Here is a 22,708-nt window from a genome sequence, read left to right on the forward strand (position 1 = left end):
GTTTGAGCCAAACATGAACGAATTGGTAGCATCACAAAATATATCTCTAATCCCACTTCACTGTTGTCTTAGTTTCATTAATTTAGAAAAGTGAAATCCACACTCTTCATTTTACAATCTACACTCCTCATTTCATTTTTTAATAGAAGTTTATATAAAAGACAAACTTTTAAGTTACTAAAAACAAATATAGTTTGTTGATATCTTAATTGGAGTTCATAATATAGTTTGTTGGAAAGATCCTCTTAACTGTAATGATCTTACAGTTAAAATTCAGAAAAAGTTAGCAGGTTGGAAAGCTCATACTCTCTCCAGAGGAGGTACGTTGACCTTACTTAAATGTTAAATCTAATCTTTTTGGAATGCCTAATCATATTCTTTCTTGTTTTAAATGTCCTCGTAGTCTTTCTGACAGAATTAATAAAGAGTTCAGGCAGTTCTTATGAGGTAAGTCACAAGGTCATGTTGATTGGAATCAAATTTGTCTTCCCAAATCTAAAGGTGGTTTAGGGGTACGTTTACCTAGTCATTTTAATAAAGCTGCTTTAGCCAAATTAGGCTGGAAAATCTTAACTCAACCTCATAATTGGTGGGTTTAGTTAGTTACTAGAACTCAAAGTATTTGAAGCATAATCACTTTTTAACTGTTCATAAAAAAGCCTCGAACTCTTTAGCTTGGAAAGGTATTCTAGACGCTAGAGACTTAATTTCCCAGGGCATTAGATGGATTGTGGGAGATGGCCAGAGTATTTTATTTTGGTCTTTCAATTGGGTGTTTCCTTTTCCTTTATATCTCATCTTGCCAGAAGATCAACGAGCTCATCTTAACTGGAATCTTACTGTAGCACAATTCATTACTCATAACACTTGGGATATTACTACACTTCATAATTTATTACCTCAGGATATTGTTCAACAAATTTTAGCGATTCCTATTCCTATTCATCCTACACCTAATAGTTTTGTTTGGGGACCTTCATCTTCAGGGGACTTCTCAATCAAATCTGCCTCTTGGATCCAATCCCAGACTATTCAGTGTCATTCCAGAACTTCAGTTTTAACCAAAATGTGGAAGTTAAACATTTATCCTAAAGTTAAAATTTTTGATTGGACCCTACTTCGAAATGCTTTAAAGACTAGAGATAAGATTTCTTGTTATAATCATAATATTTCCCCACAGTGTCCATTTTGTCTAAACACAGTAGAATCCATTGATCATCTTTTTATGCATTGTCCTTTTGCTGTTCAAGTTTGGTCTTTAGCTCCATCTCCTAATCCTTTATCTTGGAATAACTCATTTTTGTCTTGGATTGAGCATATGAGTAAGAATTCTTCTTCTGCTGAGGCGCTGGCTTCAATTCTCTACACTGCTTGGGCTATTTGGAATTGCAGGAATAACTTAATCTTTAAGCAACGTCAAGTTTCTCCTTCTTCTTGTGTTTTTTCAGGCTTCTATGCTAAGCTCTAGCTATCTTAAAGCTAATCCTAGAACATCTCATCCAAAGGTTTCAAAATTCTTTCATATCAAATGGCAGCCTCCTAATGTGAATCAAGTTAAGTTGAACTTTGATGGTTCTGTCAGAAATGGGACGACCACTATTGGTTTTGTAATTCGCAATGAGGATGGTAATCCTCTGTTTGCAACTAATAGAAAACTTGGGCATACTTATGTACTTGTGGCGGAGGCAACAGCTTTACGAGCCGGTTTACACACTGCTCTTTTGCATCAGCATCCCAATTTAGTTGTGGAAGGGGATTCCAAGCTCTTATTGGATTGTGTTCAAGGCAGATGTCAGATACATTGGTGCATCAGGACTCTAATTAATGACATTAAGGAGCTCACTCTTCAATTTCAGTCAATCATTTTCTGCCATATTTATCGGGAGGCCAATTTTGTTGCAGATCACTTAGCTTCAGCAGCTCCTAATTCTGCTACTCCTTCTGTATGGTTCTTTTGTTTGCCCCTTTCGGTGTCTCCAGCGTTCCAGTTGGATCAGTTGGGAGGGGGTGTTTGTAGAGACTTTGTTTTTTAGTTGTTGTACTTTTTATGTCATTAAAAAAAAAAAAAACAAAATTTAAGTTATCAAAAATATATATATAAAGTGTAGATTTTTACAGTGTAAATTTCACTCCACTTATAAAAATATAAAGTGTAGATTGTAAAATGAAGAGTGCAAAATTCGAACTCACACCTTTTGTACGGTTGGAGATGTGTTCTCATCAACCTACACTAGGCTTAGTTTGGGATTGATTCCTGGAGTGCTTTTGGGACTGCTTCTGCTTTTGAACCAAGAGCATGGTGTTTGGTAAAATCTTTAAAAGCTGCTTTTGGTTGGAATTGCTTCTCCGTAAAGCCGAAGTTGGGAAGCTACAATTTGTAGCTTTTAAAAACTGCTTTGGGAAAACACGGAGGAGCTCTCCACTGTTGTTTAATGAAATTGAACTTCCTGCCAATTCTGTCCTCCTCATCTCTCTTTGCCGTCAGTATCATTATCATTCCACATATCCTCCTTCCTCTTCTTCGGTGCCTGGTTCTCCATCCTCTTCTCTCAGATCGCTTTCTTCTTCAGCTCGTCGCTGTTGACGTCCTTCAATTCCTGGATTCTCGCCGGCCTCGCCTCCTTCCTCTGCGCAGACTTTGGGTCTTCTGGGTTATGCTTCTTCTCTGCAGATAGTTAAAGTCCCTGAATTCGATTCAGATACAACTCCTAGTCACCAACCCATGTGGGTCTTCTCCCTCACCAGCTATTAATACCCAATTCCAGTAATTTTTTTCTCTCTATGTTGATTTTCAATCAAAGCTCTCAACTTTGAAACCAGCTATTAGTTCCCAATTGTCCTCATTTTTCTTCTCTGTTGTTTTTCAATCCAAAGTTTCAGTCTTTAAATCAAAGCTCGCAACTTTGAACCAAAACCCACATCATGTCTATTGCTTTGGACAGAAATGGGAATAGTGGGAATGGTATGATCCCACGGTCCGGGAGGTTCATCCATGGGATGCCTTGTATTTCGATCTACGACACAAAAGGGCTTGATCAGGATCGTCGTTTGGAGTTGGAGGAGGACTCTAGTAGCTCGAGGTCCTCGTCGGTTGGTAATAACAGTGACGAGTCTAATGGGTCATCGGAGGGTGAGGAGGGTGAGGTTCAGAGCTCGTTTAAAGGGCCTTTGGACACCATGGACCAGCTTGAGGAGGTTTTGCCTGTCAAGTAAGTTAGTTGGTACTTTGTTCTTAGTTGGGTTTTGATTTAATTTGGATTTTGATTGCTTGGTGTTGTTGGTTTGCTGAATTAGTGAATTGCGTTTTGGAATTTGGGTTAAAAGTTTGATGCTTTATTGGTTGCTTAGCATGTTAGAGGTGTTTGTTAGATACAGACCTGGTTTAAAAGAGTTACTAGCTTGTGGGTTTTCTTTGTTAGTGATTCCATATTATACAGAAAGCCCCAAATGGGATTTGAAACAAGAAAGAAAAGAAGTACCTACTGGCTAGTATTGGTTGGGGTAATAGTTTAATGCTTGCTTGCTTAGCATATTACTAGTTCTTATTGAATAAAAACTTGACTTCGAGGAATTATTAGCTGGTGTGTTTCTTTGTTCATGATCCAATATGTACTTAAACCCCAAATATTTGTATTGGATATTTAGAATAGAAAGCTCACAACTTCATCATAAATTTGGATTTGCTTGTTTATGCTTTGTTTAGTCTTCGTGAAACTAGAAGGAATGAGAAGAATTTTCTATGTTTGAGCCTTCTGGATGTGGTTGTTATTGTTGTGTTGTGAGAAGTCCCAAGGGAAGTTGATCAAAGCACATTATTGTTTCTGTCTAAGGTTCACTCGGGGTTTGTTTTTTATTTGACTTTTGTCTCTTCCTTGGGCTCTCTCTCCCTCTCTCTCTCTCTCTCTCCCTCCCCCTCACAAGTTGAGAGTGCTTTGGTTTGGTTTCAACTACTTCCTTTATATGATTTTACCAAATGTTAAGCCATTATATAAGTGGAGTTTGGGCGATTTTAGTTGTGTTATAGGCTATTGGGCTATGTATACATATGTATTTCTATTTTATTTAGGTTGCTGCCATTCCATACACTTCTGATTTGGAGGTTGAGCAAATGCATTATATGTTTAATTAGCAGGAGAACTATTCTGTTGGTCAAATTTTTTATCTTCTTAGCTAGCTGCTTTGTAATAAAGTGATTACAACAGGCTAATAGAGTGGATGACATAGGTCGCCTTGGCATAAATTATTTTGAAGCTTGACTGTCACAGTTTGTGTGCTTGTATGTGTCAGAGTATGACGAAGTTGAGGAAGCTAAACCGAACTATGGCTCATTGCCTGTCCATGCTGACGACACAGGTTTCGCAGTTGGTGAAGATCGAACGCATAGAAACCACGGTTGCCAAGATCGACGAGATATTGATTTTGATGAAAGTGGAAATTATTCAAGTGAAGAGACTAGTGAAGAGATGGAGGATAATGAACATGATGGAGATGGTCCAGGAAGACAAGAAATAGAGGTGTTAAGAAATGCAATTGCACAAAGTCTAATGAATGTATCTACTTAGCATTTAGTTGCAAATTTTAAGTGACTTTAATATATTTTGTGTAATGGTTCCCATTGAACTATGGTTGGAAAATTAATCCAAATATTCTAGATGAGATTTTGTGTAATAGTAAAACATAATATGCATATTGAAGGGTTTAAAGTAAATATTTTATTCAGTCCAACCAAGGTTTCAAGAATAATACATGAGAATTTTTTTTATTTGGTATGGTTACATAATCAAAAAATAAAATTATGTATTTTAGTAGCATATCTTAGCATGTATGACTATTTTGGTAATTATACCCAGCCAAAGCACTTTTGCCTTGCAACTTACCAAACACCTAGAAATTGTTTTTGGACCTCACAGCACTTTTAAAAACAGTTTACCAAACACCTCAGCTACTTCTCCTCACAGCAAGTTCGGAAGTGCTTCATCTCACAGCAAAAATGTAGATTTTTACAATGCAAATTTCACTCTACTTAAAAAAATATAAAGTGTAGATTGTAAAATGAAGAGTGCAAAATTCGAACTCACACCTTTTGTACGGTTGGAGATGTGTTCTCATCAACCTACATCTAGACTTCTCTGACGTTAGACTGTTCAAGCACGAAATAATGGCGTGCAAAACTGCTCTTGCAAGCAACCGTTGGGTCCTAATGATTCAATAATAATTCATAATTTCATCTTTTCTGTGTGGACCATAGTCCAATAAGTTCCTTACCCAAAAATATAAAAAGTAATTAATAAACAAAAATAAATGTCGAGGCCCCTCGTCATTTACTATTTATTTAACTTCCAAAACCACCCTCCAATTACAAGAATATTACCAATCCAACCCTGCGCACCGTGTCGGTGTCCTCGTGACAAGAGTCCCCAGGCTACACGACGGCACATTAGCCAGTCATTGTTTTTCGATGCAAGCGAGAGTCAAGCTCACACTCCTCGCCGATCTTTTGCTTCCCCCAAATCGCCGACTTAATCGATTTCCGTACTCCGACAGTTAAACCGCACCATTTTCCACAATTCACTCGCTAAAATTTATTCCCTCTCTTTCTTCTCCTCTCACTCTGTAAATTTTGGTCCGAAGAGAAAGAGAGAGAGAGAGAGGAGGAGGAGGAAGAATAGAAGAAGAAGTGAAGAAGTTCAATTCAATGGAGTACCAGACTTCATCTGTGGCTCTTTCGCAGAAGCTCTCTTCCGGCCACTCCATATACGACGGCGTTTTCACCTCTGCTCCCTCTAAGTTCACTGTGTCGTCTTTCTCGTCCCGCCTCGAAGACTACTGCGAGATTTTCGGCGGCTCCGGCGCCGCCGCCTCCTCGATTCCGGTTCTGGAAGTTCCGGAGCCGAATGAGCGAAAAGCTTCGGTGGATGTTCGGAGCTCGAAGCTTGATTACTCCAATGTCTTCGGTGGCTTTGGCGATTCCGAATTCGCAGTGCCGTATGAGGAGCTCTTTGCTGAGCCGAAGAAAAGGAGGACTAAATTGCACAAAGAAAGCAGGTACATTATATTTCAGAACTAATTTACTTTGAGTCTGCATTTTTTTTTTTTTTTTTTTAAGACTTGTTCTTTGGATTTGTTCTTACAATTAACTTGCTGCGGAAAATAGATCCGCACCTAGAAATGTCAATAGAATTAAGAGTTGTTAGAACGATTCTAGCCTAAATTGAATTTTTTTTTTTTTTTAATAGGAGACAAGCTGAAAGAGTGTCACCTCCAAAAGAGGCAAAACGATCATGTTCAGAGGAAAATATTGATTTACCAAATGAAGCAGCTTATGAGTCATTTGATGGTGTTAAGAAGTTCAGCATGTCATATAATCAAAGCAACAATAGAAGCAAGAGTTTTGCAGGTGTGCATTCTGTTCCAGCATATACCTGCTTGGTTGATGAGACCGCTCCCTTGCGCGCCACTGAAGGAGATAAATCGGTGTCAATGTCAATGTCGTCGGTAGCGAAAGAGAGAACAATGGAGGGCAACCGGTCCGCGAAAGCCATGAGAGACCAACCAGCTGGTGATGCCGGCAAACAGGGTTCTGGAGGAGGAGGTGTCAAGGCTCAGAACAATTCTAATTGGAAAAATTCAATTGATGAGTTATTTAACTCGAATAAAACAGGGCAAGGAACTCCTCCTTCAAGCAGTCCTCCATTAATTTCAAGTCAGGTTTCTGAAGGTGATAAACCAGTGTTGTTAGTAGCAAATGGTGCTAGCAGTGTTAATGGTGTCGAGAGAAAAATGGAGGGCAACCATCACATGAAAGCCGCAGGGGACCACCAAGCTACTGATGCAAGTAAACAGACCTCTGGAGGAGTTGCCAAGTTTCAGAACAATTCCAAGTGGAGAAGTTCCAGCTCAATCGATAAGTTATTTTATTCAGGGGAAATTGCGCAAGAAACTCGTCCTTCAAACGTGCCTCCATTTTCAAGCATGCGTTCTGATGGGAAGGGTGAATTTGAGAAACCAATGGCTTCTATGTTTGGGGTTTTTAATCGTGATACTTTTGAAGGTGCTGACGGTGTTTCCTCACCGCCATACTTTGATGAGGAAGTAGACACAAACTCTGTTGCAGCTGCATCTGTTGCTGCTTTGACAAAGGCAATAGAGGAGGCTCAAGCAAGTATACAAATGGCAAAGGAGTTGATGGATAGAAAGAAGTTTGGTCCTCAAAATCGAGTCAAATTGAGCTTTGACAACAGTATGAAACCTAAGTCGAGAAAGGGCGGTAGATTTGCAGACAAAGCTAGCATATCCAAAGAGACGAAGACTCAGGAACTGTATGACACAGTGGATGTTCCTGTCCATGTTTCCGCTGAGCCAGAACAAGTAACTCCAGTATTTGAAAATGCATCCATAATTAGTGATGTGATGGTAACTGGAGAGGAAGTACGTGAAAAGGAAATTGCTGATAATGCAAGCATATTTTCAAAGAAGAAGACTCAGGAATTACAAGAAGAGGTTCATGTCTCTGCTGGGCCAGAACAAGTATCTGTAGCACTTGAAGACACAGATAAACTTAGTGGTGTGATGGAAACTCGAGAGAAAGTACATGGACAGGAATTTAAACCAACTCCAACAGATCACAGGCATGAAGAAGCTGATGACTCAGAAGCAGCAGAACAGTTTTATGAATTTGCTGACACAAGTGAACAAGATGTATCAGAAGCAACAGAACAGTTCTATGAAGTTGCTGACAGCAGTGAACCTGATGTATCAGAAGCGACAGAAGAATTTTATGAATTTGCTGACTCAAACGGACAGCATGATACAGTATTAGAGAATCAAGAAGGCAACAATACAAGGAAAATGTTCCGATCTGTAGATAATGATGAACAGGAGAAGAAAACGGACATGGAAGCCTTCGAAAATTCAGAGCAAGTTGGCAAGACATTAAAAGCAGCTACAGAAGAAGAACAAAGAGAAGTAGAGAATATATTCAATATTGTTGGAGGGGTTTCTGAGTTTGATGAAAATGAGAATGGATTAGCATCATCTCAAGAGGGTTCTAATCAGGAAGATAATGAGAAGCCACAGGAAGCTCCCAGAGAGCATGAAGAAACTGCAAAGCTTACAACAACACATGTAAAGGAAACATGTGAAGAGAAACAAAATGGAGATGACAAGAGGTTTGAAACTCAGGAATTACAGGAGACTGAACATGTGGATATAAAATTGGTGGCTCAGGAGTGGGTCGAAAATGAGAAGATTGACAGGGAGGCTTGCATGCTGGAAGAAAATGAGACGGAACAAACATATGCCCAGAGTGAAGAAGACACTGACAGGAGTCTCAATGAAGATAACAAGGAAGAAATCATCGAGACAGTGAATGACTTATATGATAAGGAAGATTTTGAAAAGAGACTTAAAGATGACAGCAAGTCTGAAGGAAATGAGAAGCTTCAAGACACCAGACCGAATGAGAAGATACTTGAAGATGCTACTTGTCACAAGGAGTGTGAGAATTGCCAAGAAGAGAGTTTTGAATTTGTCGAAGCTGGGAGAATGCAAATACTGATGGATGAGAGCACAGAAAATGAGAAAGTGCAGGTGACTCAAGAGGATCAAAAGAACCTGGAATGCAATTTTGAGGCAGCAGATAACCTGTATGAGCAGGGTGTAAGTGGGGACCTAAACAGCAAACAGGGATCTGCTAGACATGTAGATTGCGACCATGTACTGATGGATGAGAGCACAGAAAATGAGAAACTGCAGGTGACTCAAGAGGATCAAAAGAACCTGGAGTGCAATTCTGAGGCAGCAGATAACCTGTATGAGCAGGGTGTAAGTGGGGACCTAAACAACAAACAGGGATCTGCTAGACATGTAGATTGCGATCAAGATGTAGAAGAAACTCAGAACTTACCAACAAACAAAGAGGATGGACGGGTGAGAGAAGTTGCTGAAACTTCGATTCAACTCGAAGAGAATGAGCACCAGACAGAACTGGTTGAAGAGGAGAATGGCATGGCAGAGAAAGAGATATGTGAAACAGATGGCTTGACTCCAAGTGTCAAACTTCCTGAGAGGCCGAAGAAAATGGAAGATGCAACAGAGATCCATTCTTTTGACAAAAATGGAATAAGCGCAAGTGAAAGTGACATGAGCTTTGTGCAAAAGCAAGATGACAAGCTTGCTGGAGAGTCCAATGTAGACTACAGTGTAGGAAGGCAGGTTGAAGAATGTGAAGAATTGGGAGATATCAATAGTGATATGATGGGAGCTGAAGTTGCTGTGAATCAGGAAAGGAACAAGAATGGTCCCAAATCTAGGAAAAGGTGGTTTGGTACTAAAGAAGTTTCGGAAACTTTCATTAAACTCGAGGAGGATGGGAATCAATCAGAATTAGTTGAAGAGGAGGATGTTATGGAAGAGAAAGTGATATGTGAAATAGAGGGCTTGGCTTCAGGTGTCAAACTTGCTGAGATACTGAAGCAAATGGAAGATGTAATAGAGATCCATTCTTCGGACAAAAATGGGACGAGTGTAGATGGGCAAAAGCAAGATGCCCAGCTTGCCAGAGAGCCTGAAGTAGCCTGCAACGTAGGAAAGCATGTTGAAGAATTGGGAGATATTAAAAAGAACATGATGGGACCTGAAGTTGCTGCTGTGAATCAGGAGGAGAACGTGAATATTACCAAGTCTTCTCACAGGAAAAGATGGTTTGACAATGGGAAGGATACAAAAGTAGCTCAGGCTCATATATTTGGTAGAAAAGCAGGAAGTGTGCTACTGGATAATGAGACGGACACAAGCCTGTATACAAAGATAGATAAGGAGAATCATCATAAAGTCATGACAAATCAAAGTACAGAAGTAAATGAGGACAGCCAACAAGCAACCTTGAGGCCGAAAGAGAGTGACGCCATTCATAGTTCACTGAAAGAATCGGAACAAGAAAACAATGAAAATCCACAAACAACCTTGTCTGCAGAAGAGAGTGAAACTGACCATAATTCGCAGGAAGTGGAACAAGAGGGTCAAGCAACCCTGACAGCAAAAGAGAGTGAAACGAACTACACTTCTCAAAAAGAAGTGGAACGAGAAAAGGAGAATCAACAAGAATCTCAGACTGCAAACGAGTTTGAAATTAGTGCTAGTTCACAAAAGGTAGTGGAGCTGGAGAAAGAGCACCTGATTCAGAAAGCAGAAAAACGAAGAGAAAGGGAAAGACAAAAAGAGAAAAGAGCTGTTGAACGAGCAATTCGTGAAGCTCGTGAAAGGTCATTTGCTGATGTCAAAGAAAGAGTGGCTGAAACTCGTCAAAAGGTAATGGCTGAGGCCCAAGGAAGGTTAGGGAAGACTTCTGTGCAGGCTAAAGATACTTCATTAGCTGAGCAGGCTTCAAAGGAAGCCAAACAAAAATGGGAACGTGCTGCTGTTGAAAGAGCAACCGCAGAGGCTCGGGATCGTTTCTTAGAAAAAGCATTATCTGCGAAAAAGTCGGTTCCAGAGAAATATTCTGGTGCTTCTACAGAAGGAAAGCAGGCTAAAAGATCTGCTTCTGAGAAATTTTCTGGCGCTTCTAGAGATAATGGGGCAAACCGGTCCTCTGTGAGTTTTCCTGTTAGAATACCCTATTCTTCATAAGCATCAAAAAGCTTTTCCTGTGGCATCATAAATTAATAATTTTTAAATTTCTTGCAGGATCTAGAGTCCAAAGTCTCTTCAAGCGCATCAAGATCCCCAAATTCTTCAAATCAGTCTGGTATGTGATATCCACTGTACATGCATGTAATTATATGCATTGACTTCATTATTGTAGGATTTTTTTAACCATGCAATTCTTTGCTATACTGAAAACTATATTTTTCTTAATGAAGATCCTTCCCCAGCTGAGCGGTCTGCTGGAACTAATGGTGAATCAGCTCAAAGGAGTCAAGCTAGGTTGGAGAGGAATCAACGGACAGCAGAACGTGCGGTATGCTTCCGGATCTTTGGTTGGATAAGAATAACCTGATATTGCTTGGATTTAAATATACATGGCAGATAAATAATGAGCTTTCTTCATGTACTCTTCTCGTCTCCTTCAGGCAAAAGCTCTCGCGGAGAAGAATAATCGTGATCTTCTTGTACAACAAGAGCAAGCTGAGAGAAATGTAATATATTTTTGTTAGGTAGTAATTTTTTTGCAAACACAAAGCTTGTTCTCACTATTGTGAGTTTAATTTTCTGGCAGAGATTAGCAGAAGTGCTTGATGCCGAGGTCAAAAGGTGGTCAAGTGGGAAGGAGAGAAATTTGCGTGCATTGCTCTCAACACTACAATATGTATGTGCTCCTTCTTTCAATTCATATTTTCAGTGATATTACTGTTACGAGTCCCGTTCACCTGCTTCTACGACTTCAAATCTTTTCAGGATATCATAGCATGTGGTTTTATTCTCTGTTATTTTCTTTTTCCCCTACATTTGAAATTCTTTAATAACCAACATAGAGACCGAGCAGATTAATTTTTCAGTTAGCTGGTTTTGACTGAATGGTTATAACTCGCAGATCCTTGGGCCTGATAGTGGTTGGCAGCCGGTTCCTCTTACCGATATTGTTACTGCTGTTGCTGTAAAGAAAGCTTATCGTAAAGCTGCACTCTTTGTTCATCCTGACAAGTTACAGCAACGGGGTGCAAGCATTCAGCAGAAGTACACTTGTGAGAAGGTGTTTGATCTTCTAAAGGTATGTTGCTGATCTGTCCTTGAATGTACAGTTGTACTATAGAAGCATGAAGTGATACAGATAGTAGGGTGTCACCGACATGATGTACAAGGAGATGGGAACCATAGATACCGTAGCTTTGTCCATGATTATTAAGTTACAGAAACACCGTAGCTTTGTCCATGATTATTAAGTTACAGAAACACCGTAGCTTTGTCCATGATTATTTAGTTACAGAAACACCATATCTTTTGAGATTTTATAGGAACTTTTGTTTCTTATTACAGGTCTCAACATCTTGAGATCTTATCTGCCTTTCAAAAGATTAAGATGAAGATTTTTAATCTCAGTTGTATTCTTTCTGGTTTCTGTTTGTCTCCAGGATGCTTGGAATAGATTCAGCACGGAAGAGCGATAAACTGTTTATTTTGTACATATGAAGAAAGACGAATAAAGCATACCATCTCCGGAGAACATGGCAAAATACTTCACCTCCCAAGCCAGCCGCAATTGTTCATCTTGGAATAAATAGTAATTAGGAAATGTATTCTAGGCATTCTTTTGTTTATGTAGCAGCTCTAGCTAGATTCATGCTGCAACTCCAAGAAGCAATTGCACCGAACAGGACTGGCACTGTTAAGCTTATCCTCTTTCAAAGAAATGAGAAATAGCTTATGCTCTGTGACTCTTTCCTTTTTTAGGTATATGCAGAGTAAGATTTAGCATGTGCTTAAAAGCTATTTCCATAACGTCACAAGTACCATAGTTCAAACTTCAGAGTAACCACAATGATTAAAGTTTGCATGTTCTCAAGCCACAGATACTAACAAACAACATTAGGGCTACACTCTTCCACTAAACTCAGAACCTAGTTGTGCTGAAATGCTCTTATATTCCTGTCAATACGACTGGGCTGATAGGCAATTACACACCAAGCAGATAAAGCATTATGGCATTCTGTGCGTGCATGCGATTCTCAGCTTGTGGAAAGACGATGGAATTTGAAGCCTCGATCACTCCATCAGTCACTTCCACTCCTCTTTCTGCTGGCAAGCAATGCATGAAATAAGCGTTTGGCCCTGCTAACTTCATAAGATTCTCATTGATCTGTAAAAACAAAGCATGCAATATTAGTCAAATAAAATACTCAACTACCAACCACTGAAATACTACAAAAAATGACACTTCATATGCAGTATGTAACCAACTTTTTATGCCAAACAAATAGAATGATGCATCCCTTCAAAGTTTTTATTTGCAGGGCCAAACCAATAATGTGAATCAAATTCAGACTAAAGCTGTGTTAAATGAAAAGTTCATGGCAAAGGATTCTTAGCACACAACAAATGTATCTCGGAACTTTTGGAACTTCAAGTTCCACGAAGAACTGTATATATATGTCAACCAAAAAAATTACTATCCCTGAAAGTAAATTTCCTTCTCTTGGATTTATGGCCCTCATCCCTTATGAAGTGAAAACACCTTGGCCTGAGCATCAAGTATTATTTATCAAGTATTCAAGTGAAAGCACAACCAAATTCTTCTCAACAGATACCAAAATGAAGGTTTAATATGACAAAATCACACACAATGTGATTGAAATGGTTTTGAGAAAGCATGTACCTGAAATCCTTGAAATACTTGGTGGCGATACGCAGCCTCTTCCTTTTGCCCCATGCTGGCCCACACATCTGAGTACACAACATCAGCTCCTTTGACTGCTTCCTTGGGATCATTTGTAATCTCAATCTTGCTGATACCAGCCTGTCGTGCCTTCTCAACAGTTTCCTTATCTGGTTCAAAACCTTTAGGGCAAGCACAAACAAAGTGGAAAGGAATAACAGAAGCCATCAACAGCCAAGAGTGCACAATGTTGTTTCCGTCTCCAACATAAACAACCTGAGAGTTGTGTAGAATTCACCACCAAAAAACTACATTCAGAATATATAAGCATGTTAAAAATAACCATATTTAGCAAGCAGATCAGTAGACCAACCTTAGTTCCTTCTAACTGGCCAATGTGTTCAATAATAGTGAGGACATCAGCCATAATTTGACATGGATGGTTGTAGTCTGTCAGGCCATTGACAACAGGCACAGATGCATATTTGGCCAAATCAAGGATGTCCTGCAATAGAACAGGTAAAGTAAAAAAAATTGTAAAAACATGCTTTATAAGGGCACAAGTTCACAAGTTTCCATCCTAAGAACGCTTGGCAAAGCAATTGCCATAGTATCACCTTTACTAAATTCCAAACATCAGAACTCACCAGCATACCTGATGAGCAAATACACGTGCCATAATAATGTCATTATAGCGAGATAAAACTCGTGCAACATCCCGAGTTTCCTCCCTCTTTCCCATCTGGATATCATTAGGTCCTAGGTATATAGCATGACCTCCTAGCCGGGAAAACCCAGTCTCAAATGAAACACGAGTTCTCATGGATGGCTTTGCAAAGATCATAGCCATTGTCTTCCCCTTAAACGGGAGATATGTCTTCTCTCCTGATTTTAGCAGTGCCTTCACTTCCGCTGCTCTATCTAAGATCTTTAGAACTGTGGATTTGTCAAAATCATTTATGTGCAAAAAATCCTTCTGTTCGGCTTTTGCTGGAAAACAAGAAAACACAGAGTCAGAAAAATACTATATCGCGTCTTTACTTGCAACATGTTCAAACAGATAGCGTGCTACAACATCTTTTCAAGTAATATCTGGCACCAATTCACCACTCATCTAAGACAGAGAGTCCGTAAGAGCTCAGAGATTTCTAAAATGAGTTTAATCTGAATCTATACATGGCAAAAATACAATTTGGTTTAACACAGTTGACTTACTTGGTATAAAATAACAGTAATCGCATGAGTACAAACTATCACTTACACATGATATTGGCAAAATCCTACCCAGCCACCCCCCATTTGTTTTACCTATCACTATCACTTACACTCAAAAAACCCTAATTTTCTAAACAAGCAAATCTTCCAACTAACATGACAGATACTCGCCCGAAATTATCCAAGAACAGCACCTACATTATTCAAAAACCCCTCGATTTAATTATCATTGAGTAATTCATGTCCATTCCCTAATCCAAGCACTTCACCATCGCAATTTTGTATCGTAAAAAACTGTGCATAAACCTCATACTAAACATTCATATCTTATTTAAGCAAGTAAGCAATCAGATTAAGAATCAGAGGCGAGACTCGACCTGTTCCAGTTGCCAAGGTTGAAGGCGAAGAGGCAGTAGAGGAGGCCTGGCACGAGATTCTTCGGAACGAGGACGAGGCCGGAGAAGAGACGGAAATGCTGGCGAACTTGCCGGAAAATGGAGGCGATCGTCGGAGGCTCTGGCCGGAGAAGGAGGAGGGAGAGGCTCTGTCTGATCGGAGTAAAAGATGAGAGGAAGAAATCGCCGCCGCCATTTGGTTTGAGTGAGAATTACCGAGTGTCTGCGCTGTTCAAGTTTTCAGGGGTTTTCAAGTTTCAACAGACCCGAATCAAATGAAGGGTTAGGATTTTATAGGGTGGCTCATGACATAGCCCGAGCTATGACCCGAGAGTGGAATTACTTATCCACCCTCAATCTAAACAAATTTCCGTCACACTAATACAAAACTGTTTATTTATTCTCATGATTAAACACTATTCATGCCTCTGGTCGAATTTTGATTTGAGTCCATATTTTCTTTTTATATCTTTGTAATTAGTGTAGAGTAATTGATCGAGATTTAAGATACATAGAAATATAACAGTATGTTTTTTTGAATGAATATCATGTTGATATATTGATAACTCAAGTCATAAATGGTCATTACCTAGTTATATGTAGGGGCGGGGGGGGGGGCGAAAAATGATGAAGTATTTTTGACAAAAAAATCTATTATAAATATTAATTTAACATATGATATATTTATCAATTGTAAATCAAGCTTTAATATTTTAAGTTACGTATTAATGTTTTCTTTTACAGCATTCATGTAGGTATTCTTTTTATTTTTTCACAAGCATTTATTAATAGATTAGATAAACAAATTGTGTGAAATATATTATTATTTCTTATTGCTTTCATCAGTTCATGCATAGCTGAGTAATTGAGGGGGCCAATCATGATGATTATGGTCTCAATCTCATTAAATCCACAACCAATTACAGATGCACACATGTACATTTTCAGAAGTTTGGGGGGGCCAGGGCCATCTCCCGCCCCCATGTAGTTCCGCCTCTGCCTCTACAGTCATAGGGTAGATAAAGACTTTGTGGTAGTAGCACAGTGATACATAGACTATGTCCAATCATTTAACGGTTCCATGCTCATAAATGAAGTCTATAGACTATTAACTACTACATAGTAAATAGGCAGAGTAAACTAGACTCGATAATGCTCACTAAAAAACTAGAAGCATAGTTTCTTAACAAAGTAGGGAATTATTGTAATTAAAAGACTGAACTAAAAAAAGGGCCTAAACCCAAGTTCATTGAGGCCCAATTGGTAGCAGCCCAAAGGAGAGTCCCACTCAAAACCAAGGGCGGATCCAGGAATTCAAGCTTGGTGGGGCTTGAATTTCTTAACAAATGAAAAAAAAAAATGGCTCTACACATCAGCAACATCCATGAACTCCATTCAAGTTTACACACAAATTCAGCAAACCCAACCCAGAAATCAAATTCACGTTTACACACACACAAAAATTCAACAAACCCACAAATTCACGTTTACACAATTTCAGATACCAAAAAACAACCCAGTACCCAGAAGGTCAGAAATCAAAAAGGGTTTAGCTAACTAGCTTTAACAATTTCAATTTGGTTTTATGAATTGGTTATCAGAATACCTATTTAAAATCGGTGATTAGGTATTTCGGTGGACTCACTGATCAAGCCATCAAGGGCCAAAGACAGAGCTAGAGGAGGAGGAGAATAAGAGAAGAGACCTGGAGCAGTAGTCGGTGGAGTGCCTGATCAAGCCATCAACGCATCGAGGGCCGAAGACGGAGAGGAGGAGAAGAAGAAAAGAAGAAACCTGGAGGCCTAGATCTCGGAGTCGAAGATGAGTAGAAGAAGACGAGAAGAATTGGTGGTGGGGCTTGAGAAAGGGAAAGAGACTTCAAAAAAAAAAAAAAACACAGATATATAGACTTAATTTTTTTTTCCGGCCCAACCGAAAAATGGCTGGATCCGCCCTTGCTCAAAACCCTAGCAAAATGGCCCACAAACCGACCCAAGTCTCCATCTCTGTGCATAGTGGTGACAACCACGATCCCGACCACAACGATGCCGCTGCGGCGCCACCATGACCACGTCATTCCGATCCCAGATGCCGCCGACGAAGCTTCTCTGACCATCCATGATCCCCTACTGAATCTCAAGCAAAACCCGAAACCAAAACAGGTTGGAGTTCACCCAAAAGCCAGTATGTCAGAATAGCAAGACATCGAGCAACTCTTTTATATGAGCTTGTGAGAATCTTTTATTTAATTGTAACCGATAGCGATTATGAGGCACCCAAAATCTGAGACATAAATGTTCCTGTGTTTAGGCATGTAGCCCACATTGAGAAATACCTCGTCAACTTTTATCAATTTTGTAGGGGTTATCTTCTCTCCTTTATATTTTTTTCGTTAAAAACATTACAAAATAATAAGATAAAAATAAAAGTTAAATGACAATATATATACACCAAAAAAAAAAGTTTCTAGCTCAATAATGAGTTACACAACTTAATATTTATACTTGATCACAAATTACATATTCAAAAGAAACATAAATAACATTTCTGAATGAATAAGCACACCCTAGCTCATCAAATCAAACAACAATTTATTTGAAATTCTCAACACTCTCACCAGCCCCGAGCTTTTCAGCTTCTTCTTCCTAAGCAGACCCTTTTCTCTACAGCATCAACAGCCCCTATAAACATGTCCTCCAAGCTGTATTTGAACTCAAACCCTATCTCTTTCAGCTTTTTTGAAGAAAAATGGATACTTGTCAACTTCTCCTCAATGCCCTCGCTCGAACCTGCATGTGTGCACATATATACAAAGATTAACAACTAATTAACCAGCTTAAGTAACGATATATACAGGGTAATCAGTGTCGATTGGTTACCTTTTAGGAACATTATACTCGGGGTATTTTTCTCTTAAACAATATCGCAATGTCATAAATTGTAGCAACATGTGATGAACAATGTAGCTGCCCTCGGCTTTCGGATGCTCGTACAGGAATATATGAGATTGGCAGAGGTCGTCCAGGTGAACGAATTGGCGTTGCTTTATATGATCCATAATGAGTTTCATTTCCTTTAATAGTTAATTAATGGTTAATAATGTGTGGTTAGTCACACTCACTTGTCATAATATCTTACTTGTTTAGGGCTGGGGTGGGGCTAATGGTCAAAGAAAAAGCAGTCACAATCCAAAAATACATTTTAAAAAACATATAACTGAAAGTTTTATAGTGAGTCAGAGTGTTGAAATTCTAGAGTCGGAACCTGAGAGCCATTAGATTAGTTATTCTTTTCAAAGCACTATCAAACATCCCATATATAACATGCATGTGACGGCATAGCAAGAGTGCCAGTGAGCGGTGAAAGTCCGGTTATGAGGCTTGGTGGCATAGATGGCATAGAGTTGGGGTAATCGTAATGAAGTCAATGTTGTATCCAATTTTCAAAAAAGTCAATGTTGTATTCTTTGGCAAACTCCCATGCTGCTTGCGCGGCCAGAGTTTTTGATGCAAAATACATCTAAACAGAACAACAAATCAAATCCAGAATTAGGGTTTGCAAATAAAATAAGAAACTATCGAATAGATAGATCAACTTTAGTCTTATTACTTACGCACCCAACCAGTCATCTTTACTTTCCGGCAAAAATCAACATCGCTCCAGTTGTTTTCGTCGTAAATTGCCTTACTCTGTTCTTCAACAACGACAGTTCCGGCCGACGATGTAAATAACATCCTCCGAACAGTCTTTGCTTTGAGACATGTTTTCATGATGTCTAACATCCCATTTATTATTGGCTTTATCACTTCATTCTGCCAATTAAGTGCCAACCATGTTAATTTTCACTTATATATATGTTTTACTCTCATAAAGAATGACCCCTAGCTAATATATAGTTCCTAGTCCAAAAGTACATGCAATTGAAGTATCGATAAAATATTAATATGTACGATCATTAATTTGCCTTCAGTACCTCCATTGGGGTTAACCATTAATTAGGTACGAAACGATATATATATATGTCTGCAAGCGCACGCCGCGCGCGCGCACACACACATACACACACATATCATATCCAGAGTGAGGCCTCACTCTGAAATTAATGTGTGAGGTTGGAGTTTAGGGTCACTTTTCGGTCTCATATCCACATCTCGACCGTTCATTTTTTAGGTACTAATGTATAGATCATCTCTGCAAAATTCAGCAAAATTGATGATAGTTAAGGCATTGATAACTGCCTTAAAGCTAGTACGGTTCATGGTGGACATATTCAGTTCGTACATTGGTTTAAGTGAGTTACATACCTTAAAGATCATCAAAGCTTTAAGGCAGTTATCAATGCCTTAACTGCCATCAATTTGGCTGAAATTTTGCAGAGATGATCTATACATTAGTACCTAAAAACTGAATGGTCGAGATGTGGATATGAGACAGAAAAGTGACCCTAAACTCCAACCTCACACGTTAATTTTAGAGTGAGGCCTCACTATATATATATGTGTGTGTGTGTGTGTGTGTGTGTGGATATGAGACCGAAAAGTGACTCTAAACTCCAACCTCACACGTTAATTTCAGAGTGAGGCCTCACTCTGGATAGGATATGTATATATATATATATGTATATGTATATGTACCTCTGTTTCCTCAGACTCGAAATCCATAGGCGTGGCGACATGAAACACTCCGACACAGCCCTTAATAGCTTCATCAAAGCTTCCCTCCACATCCAGGTCCGCCTAAGTCCAGTAGATGCTTCACCTTCTTCATGTTCGCTGTTACAGTACGTTAGAAACATTATTTCATTAACATGATATCCATCAAACTAACATATCCAATTATCCATACATAATACTACTACTCATTGACGGACCATGGTCTCGCACGGTAGCTCGGACAGTGCAGCTGCGCTCTAGAAGTCTCATGACGAGCCATGAGCCGACGATACCGGAGGTGCCTGTCACACAAACGGCTTCGGACTCTGATCCCAACCCCATGCCTCGGAGAATGATCGACTGTGTAGAGACTCCGGGATATATACATATATAGGGAAAATTTGAGAGGAAATTGTTCGATATGATCTTCTATATACTTGGTCTCCATGCCTATATACTTGGTCCGACTATGTTAGCTGCCTCTAACCGTTGTTCCACATGAGTGGTGCCGTGGTGGTTGTTAGCTGCTTCTAGGGCTAGCATTTTCAGTCGAGACAAACCAACCAACCGAATCCGAGCCGAACCAAAGAAGTTGGTAACCGACACTGTCGGTAACCGAACTCTTGGTACGGTACAACCGTTCCGACTCCACATACACGGTACGGTAATTGTTTCGATTTTCAAATATATATACACGGTATACCGTACCATACCAAAGTCATGTATAATTAGTTAATTACCCATATTTTTTAAAAAATTATTTTTTCTGGACTCTTTCTTCTTTCTTCTTCTTCTTCTCTCTTCTCTGAGCCTCTCAAACTATTCAAAGAAACACCGTCTCTCCTCTCTCTCTCTCTCTCTCTCTCTCTCTCTCTCTCTCTCTCTCTCTCTCTCTCTCTCTCTCTCTCTCTCTCTCTCTCTCTCTCTCTCTCTCTCTCTCTCTCCGGCCATGATGGGATTTCAGTAGCTCTGGTTAAACTGAACTTCCACTCTTCCAGCTCTCCCATGACTCTGGGTTTCTGGGTTCAGTAGCAAAAGTGGTAAGTCGAATTTCTGGTTTTTAGTATTTCAATCGAATTTCTGACTCTCACAATCTCACAATTTATGGGTTTTACACTTTTTAGTAGCAAAGCATAAATTTTGGGTTCGATTTCTGGGTTCAAGCTCGATTTCTGGGTTTTGGATTCAGTGATTCTTCAAACTCGGTGATTCTTCAACTCTTCACTCTTGTTAAAAACTCGGTTGGAGGCCCAACCAACCGATACCAACCGAGCCTCTCGGTATACCGATATGTTGGGATACCGACTTCTGTGGCTGATAATGGGAGAAGATTTTATGTACCAAACTAGTCCTTTACGGTAGCTGGTTTTGGGCATGCAGCTCCGGTACCGAACCGAACCCAGCCCTAGCTGCTTCCACCATTCACTTATCCCTTTTTTTTTTTTTTTTTGTTAATTCACTTGTCCATTTATTTTGGGAAATCACTCCTCATTTTCAATCCTCATAGTACTTGAATTTCCTAATTATATAGTAAACCCTCTGTCAAGAAATATGTCCTTCCACAACAATCGAACTATGCATTATGCACGTGAATCATGCCTTGTGATTTCACTGTTACATACTACATTAATATAGAGGGCCTCAATTTCAGGTGGGGCAAAGAAACGTTCAAACCAAAAGACCAAAAAACAGAAGAAGAAAAAGAAAAAGAAAAAGAAAAAAAACCCAAAAACCTACCAGTAGGAAATCTCGAATCCAAGACACCTAGCTACTGATTGGACAGGCATCCACTATGCTAGACTAGCTACATTGTCCTCACAAACTAACATGTGTATATTAATTTGTTAACTACATATTTCAGAATAAAAAAATAAAATAAAAACTCAAGTGGGTTTAGGGATCTACTTAGCCCCAATGTGGCTCCGCCATTGTTTGCAGGAACTCAATAAACTTTGAATTCATATATATGTGTTTATGCAAGAGATTTCATATATACCCCAAGATGTATATGCAAATCGATTGATCAAATTGCATGTGTATTGTTTTGCTTTTGCACCTTTTTTTTATTTGCATGTTTCAGAAATTTTTTAGAACTATGATTCAACACGATCTGATGTTGGGCAACAACCAATTGTAATCTAAGCATGAGTAGAATGAACAATTTTTTTCTTATCTTGACTGAAGAAAAAAGATTTGTTGTTTAAATTTAAGCATTAGTGTAATGAAAAGAAAAAAAAAAGTGAAATAATTTTTAACCATAAGATTTTGGAAGTGTAATCTGGTTTTTTTTTTTTTTGAGAAAAGTGTAATCTGGTATTTTTCTCAATAATTACATGGCATGATATGACAAATATGTAATGTGTGTACTTGACATGACATGACACTGAGAATTAAGACTACAAATCTTAGGCCTTATTTGAGGCCAACAATCATTTTCCTTTCTAGAATAAAGTCAACTTGCACAAAAAATATGAAGTTTAAAGCATAGAAAACGTTAAATGCACCTCATATGATTAAGGCAATGCTTATCATTGGAAGTAGGAAAATTCTCAACCAGAGTTGACATTAGATTTACCTTCTTAGGATGTAAATAATTTATCTATGTGATAAAAGATTTCTCACTTAACCATAACTTATCAAAACTAGAACAATTAGTAAGATGAAATAACTTGTGAGTTGCATCATTTGCTTATCGGAAGGTGTGTTGATTTTGGATAGAAGGAATAGCTTTAATATATATTTATAGGATGAAGAAATTTCTAAACAATGTTTAGAGACATGTGTTTCAGGGGCATTATTCGATCAGGAGCATCGGTCTCAACACAACGGACCATCTTTATGTAAACTATGTATTGCAACTTTAATCTGATACATTACATTCTTGTGGTCTATGACAAACTTCTGAAATAGTAGCAATTGCCAACAAGTCCCAAGTCCCAACTCTTTACGACATTTTAATTAAAAAAAAAATGTTCAAATGCTGAGATTATAATCGATGATATGTGTAGCGAATAAGGGAATTAGAGAATGACATGTTGAGTTGTCTTTTCAATTATGCTTTCATTGGATATAGAGAATGACAATGATATGTGATGAGTCATAAATTAGAGAGATCCCTCAATATATTTAGCAAA

At 38.9% G+C, this 22,708-nt stretch overlaps 3 protein-coding genes and 1 pseudogene across 12 annotated transcripts; 2 read left to right on the forward strand and 2 right to left on the reverse strand.

Annotated features, from left to right (window-relative positions):
- The first annotated feature begins 2,239 nt into the window (after nucleotides 1-2,239).
- On the forward strand, nucleotides 2,240-4,725 carry LOC133739688 (protein OXIDATIVE STRESS 3 LIKE 2-like). 10 transcript variants are annotated; one of them, XM_062167466.1, is made up of 3 exons: nucleotides 2,240-2,764; nucleotides 2,875-3,209; nucleotides 4,266-4,725. In XM_062167466.1, exons 2-3 carry the CDS (start codon nucleotides 2,923-2,925, stop codon nucleotides 4,510-4,512), a joined length of 534 nt encoding a protein of 177 aa, XP_062023450.1. In that variant the 5' UTR covers nucleotides 2,240-2,764; nucleotides 2,875-2,922; the 3' UTR covers nucleotides 4,513-4,725. The 10 variants fall into 10 exon arrangements, with proteins under 10 accessions (XP_062023450.1, XP_062023452.1, XP_062023457.1 ...); XM_062167468.1 differs by having other exon boundaries at nucleotides 4,288-4,725; XM_062167473.1 differs by having other exon boundaries at nucleotides 2,943-3,209.
- Nucleotides 4,726-5,428: 703 nt separating this feature from the next.
- Nucleotides 5,429-12,369, forward strand: LOC133738117 (auxilin-like protein 1). Its single transcript, XM_062165566.1, has 8 exons — nucleotides 5,429-6,045; nucleotides 6,237-10,593; nucleotides 10,687-10,747; nucleotides 10,863-10,960; nucleotides 11,073-11,138; nucleotides 11,219-11,308; nucleotides 11,534-11,710; nucleotides 12,072-12,369. Exons 1-8 carry the CDS (start codon nucleotides 5,696-5,698, stop codon nucleotides 12,105-12,107), a joined length of 5,235 nt encoding a protein of 1,744 aa, XP_062021550.1. The 5' UTR covers nucleotides 5,429-5,695; the 3' UTR covers nucleotides 12,108-12,369.
- Nucleotides 12,370-12,416: 47 nt separating this feature from the next.
- Nucleotides 12,417-15,190, reverse strand: LOC133738118 (ornithine transcarbamylase, chloroplastic). Its single transcript, XM_062165567.1, has 5 exons — nucleotides 14,905-15,190; nucleotides 13,968-14,302; nucleotides 13,686-13,817; nucleotides 13,313-13,588; nucleotides 12,417-12,796 (listed from the first exon to the last, which is right to left on the reverse strand). Exons 1-5 carry the CDS (start codon nucleotides 15,116-15,118, stop codon nucleotides 12,614-12,616), a joined length of 1,140 nt encoding a protein of 379 aa, XP_062021551.1. The 5' UTR covers nucleotides 15,119-15,190; the 3' UTR covers nucleotides 12,417-12,613.
- Nucleotides 15,191-17,853: 2,663 nt separating this feature from the next.
- Nucleotides 17,854-19,968, reverse strand: LOC133739521 (bifunctional dihydroflavonol 4-reductase/flavanone 4-reductase-like; annotated as a pseudogene).
- Nucleotides 19,969-22,708: the final 2,740 nt, after the last annotated feature.

The sequence above is a fragment of the Rosa rugosa genome, chromosome 3 (assembly GCF_958449725.1).
Source record: "Rosa rugosa chromosome 3, drRosRugo1.1, whole genome shotgun sequence".
Lineage (NCBI taxonomy): Eukaryota > Viridiplantae > Streptophyta > Magnoliopsida > Rosales > Rosaceae > Rosa > Rosa rugosa.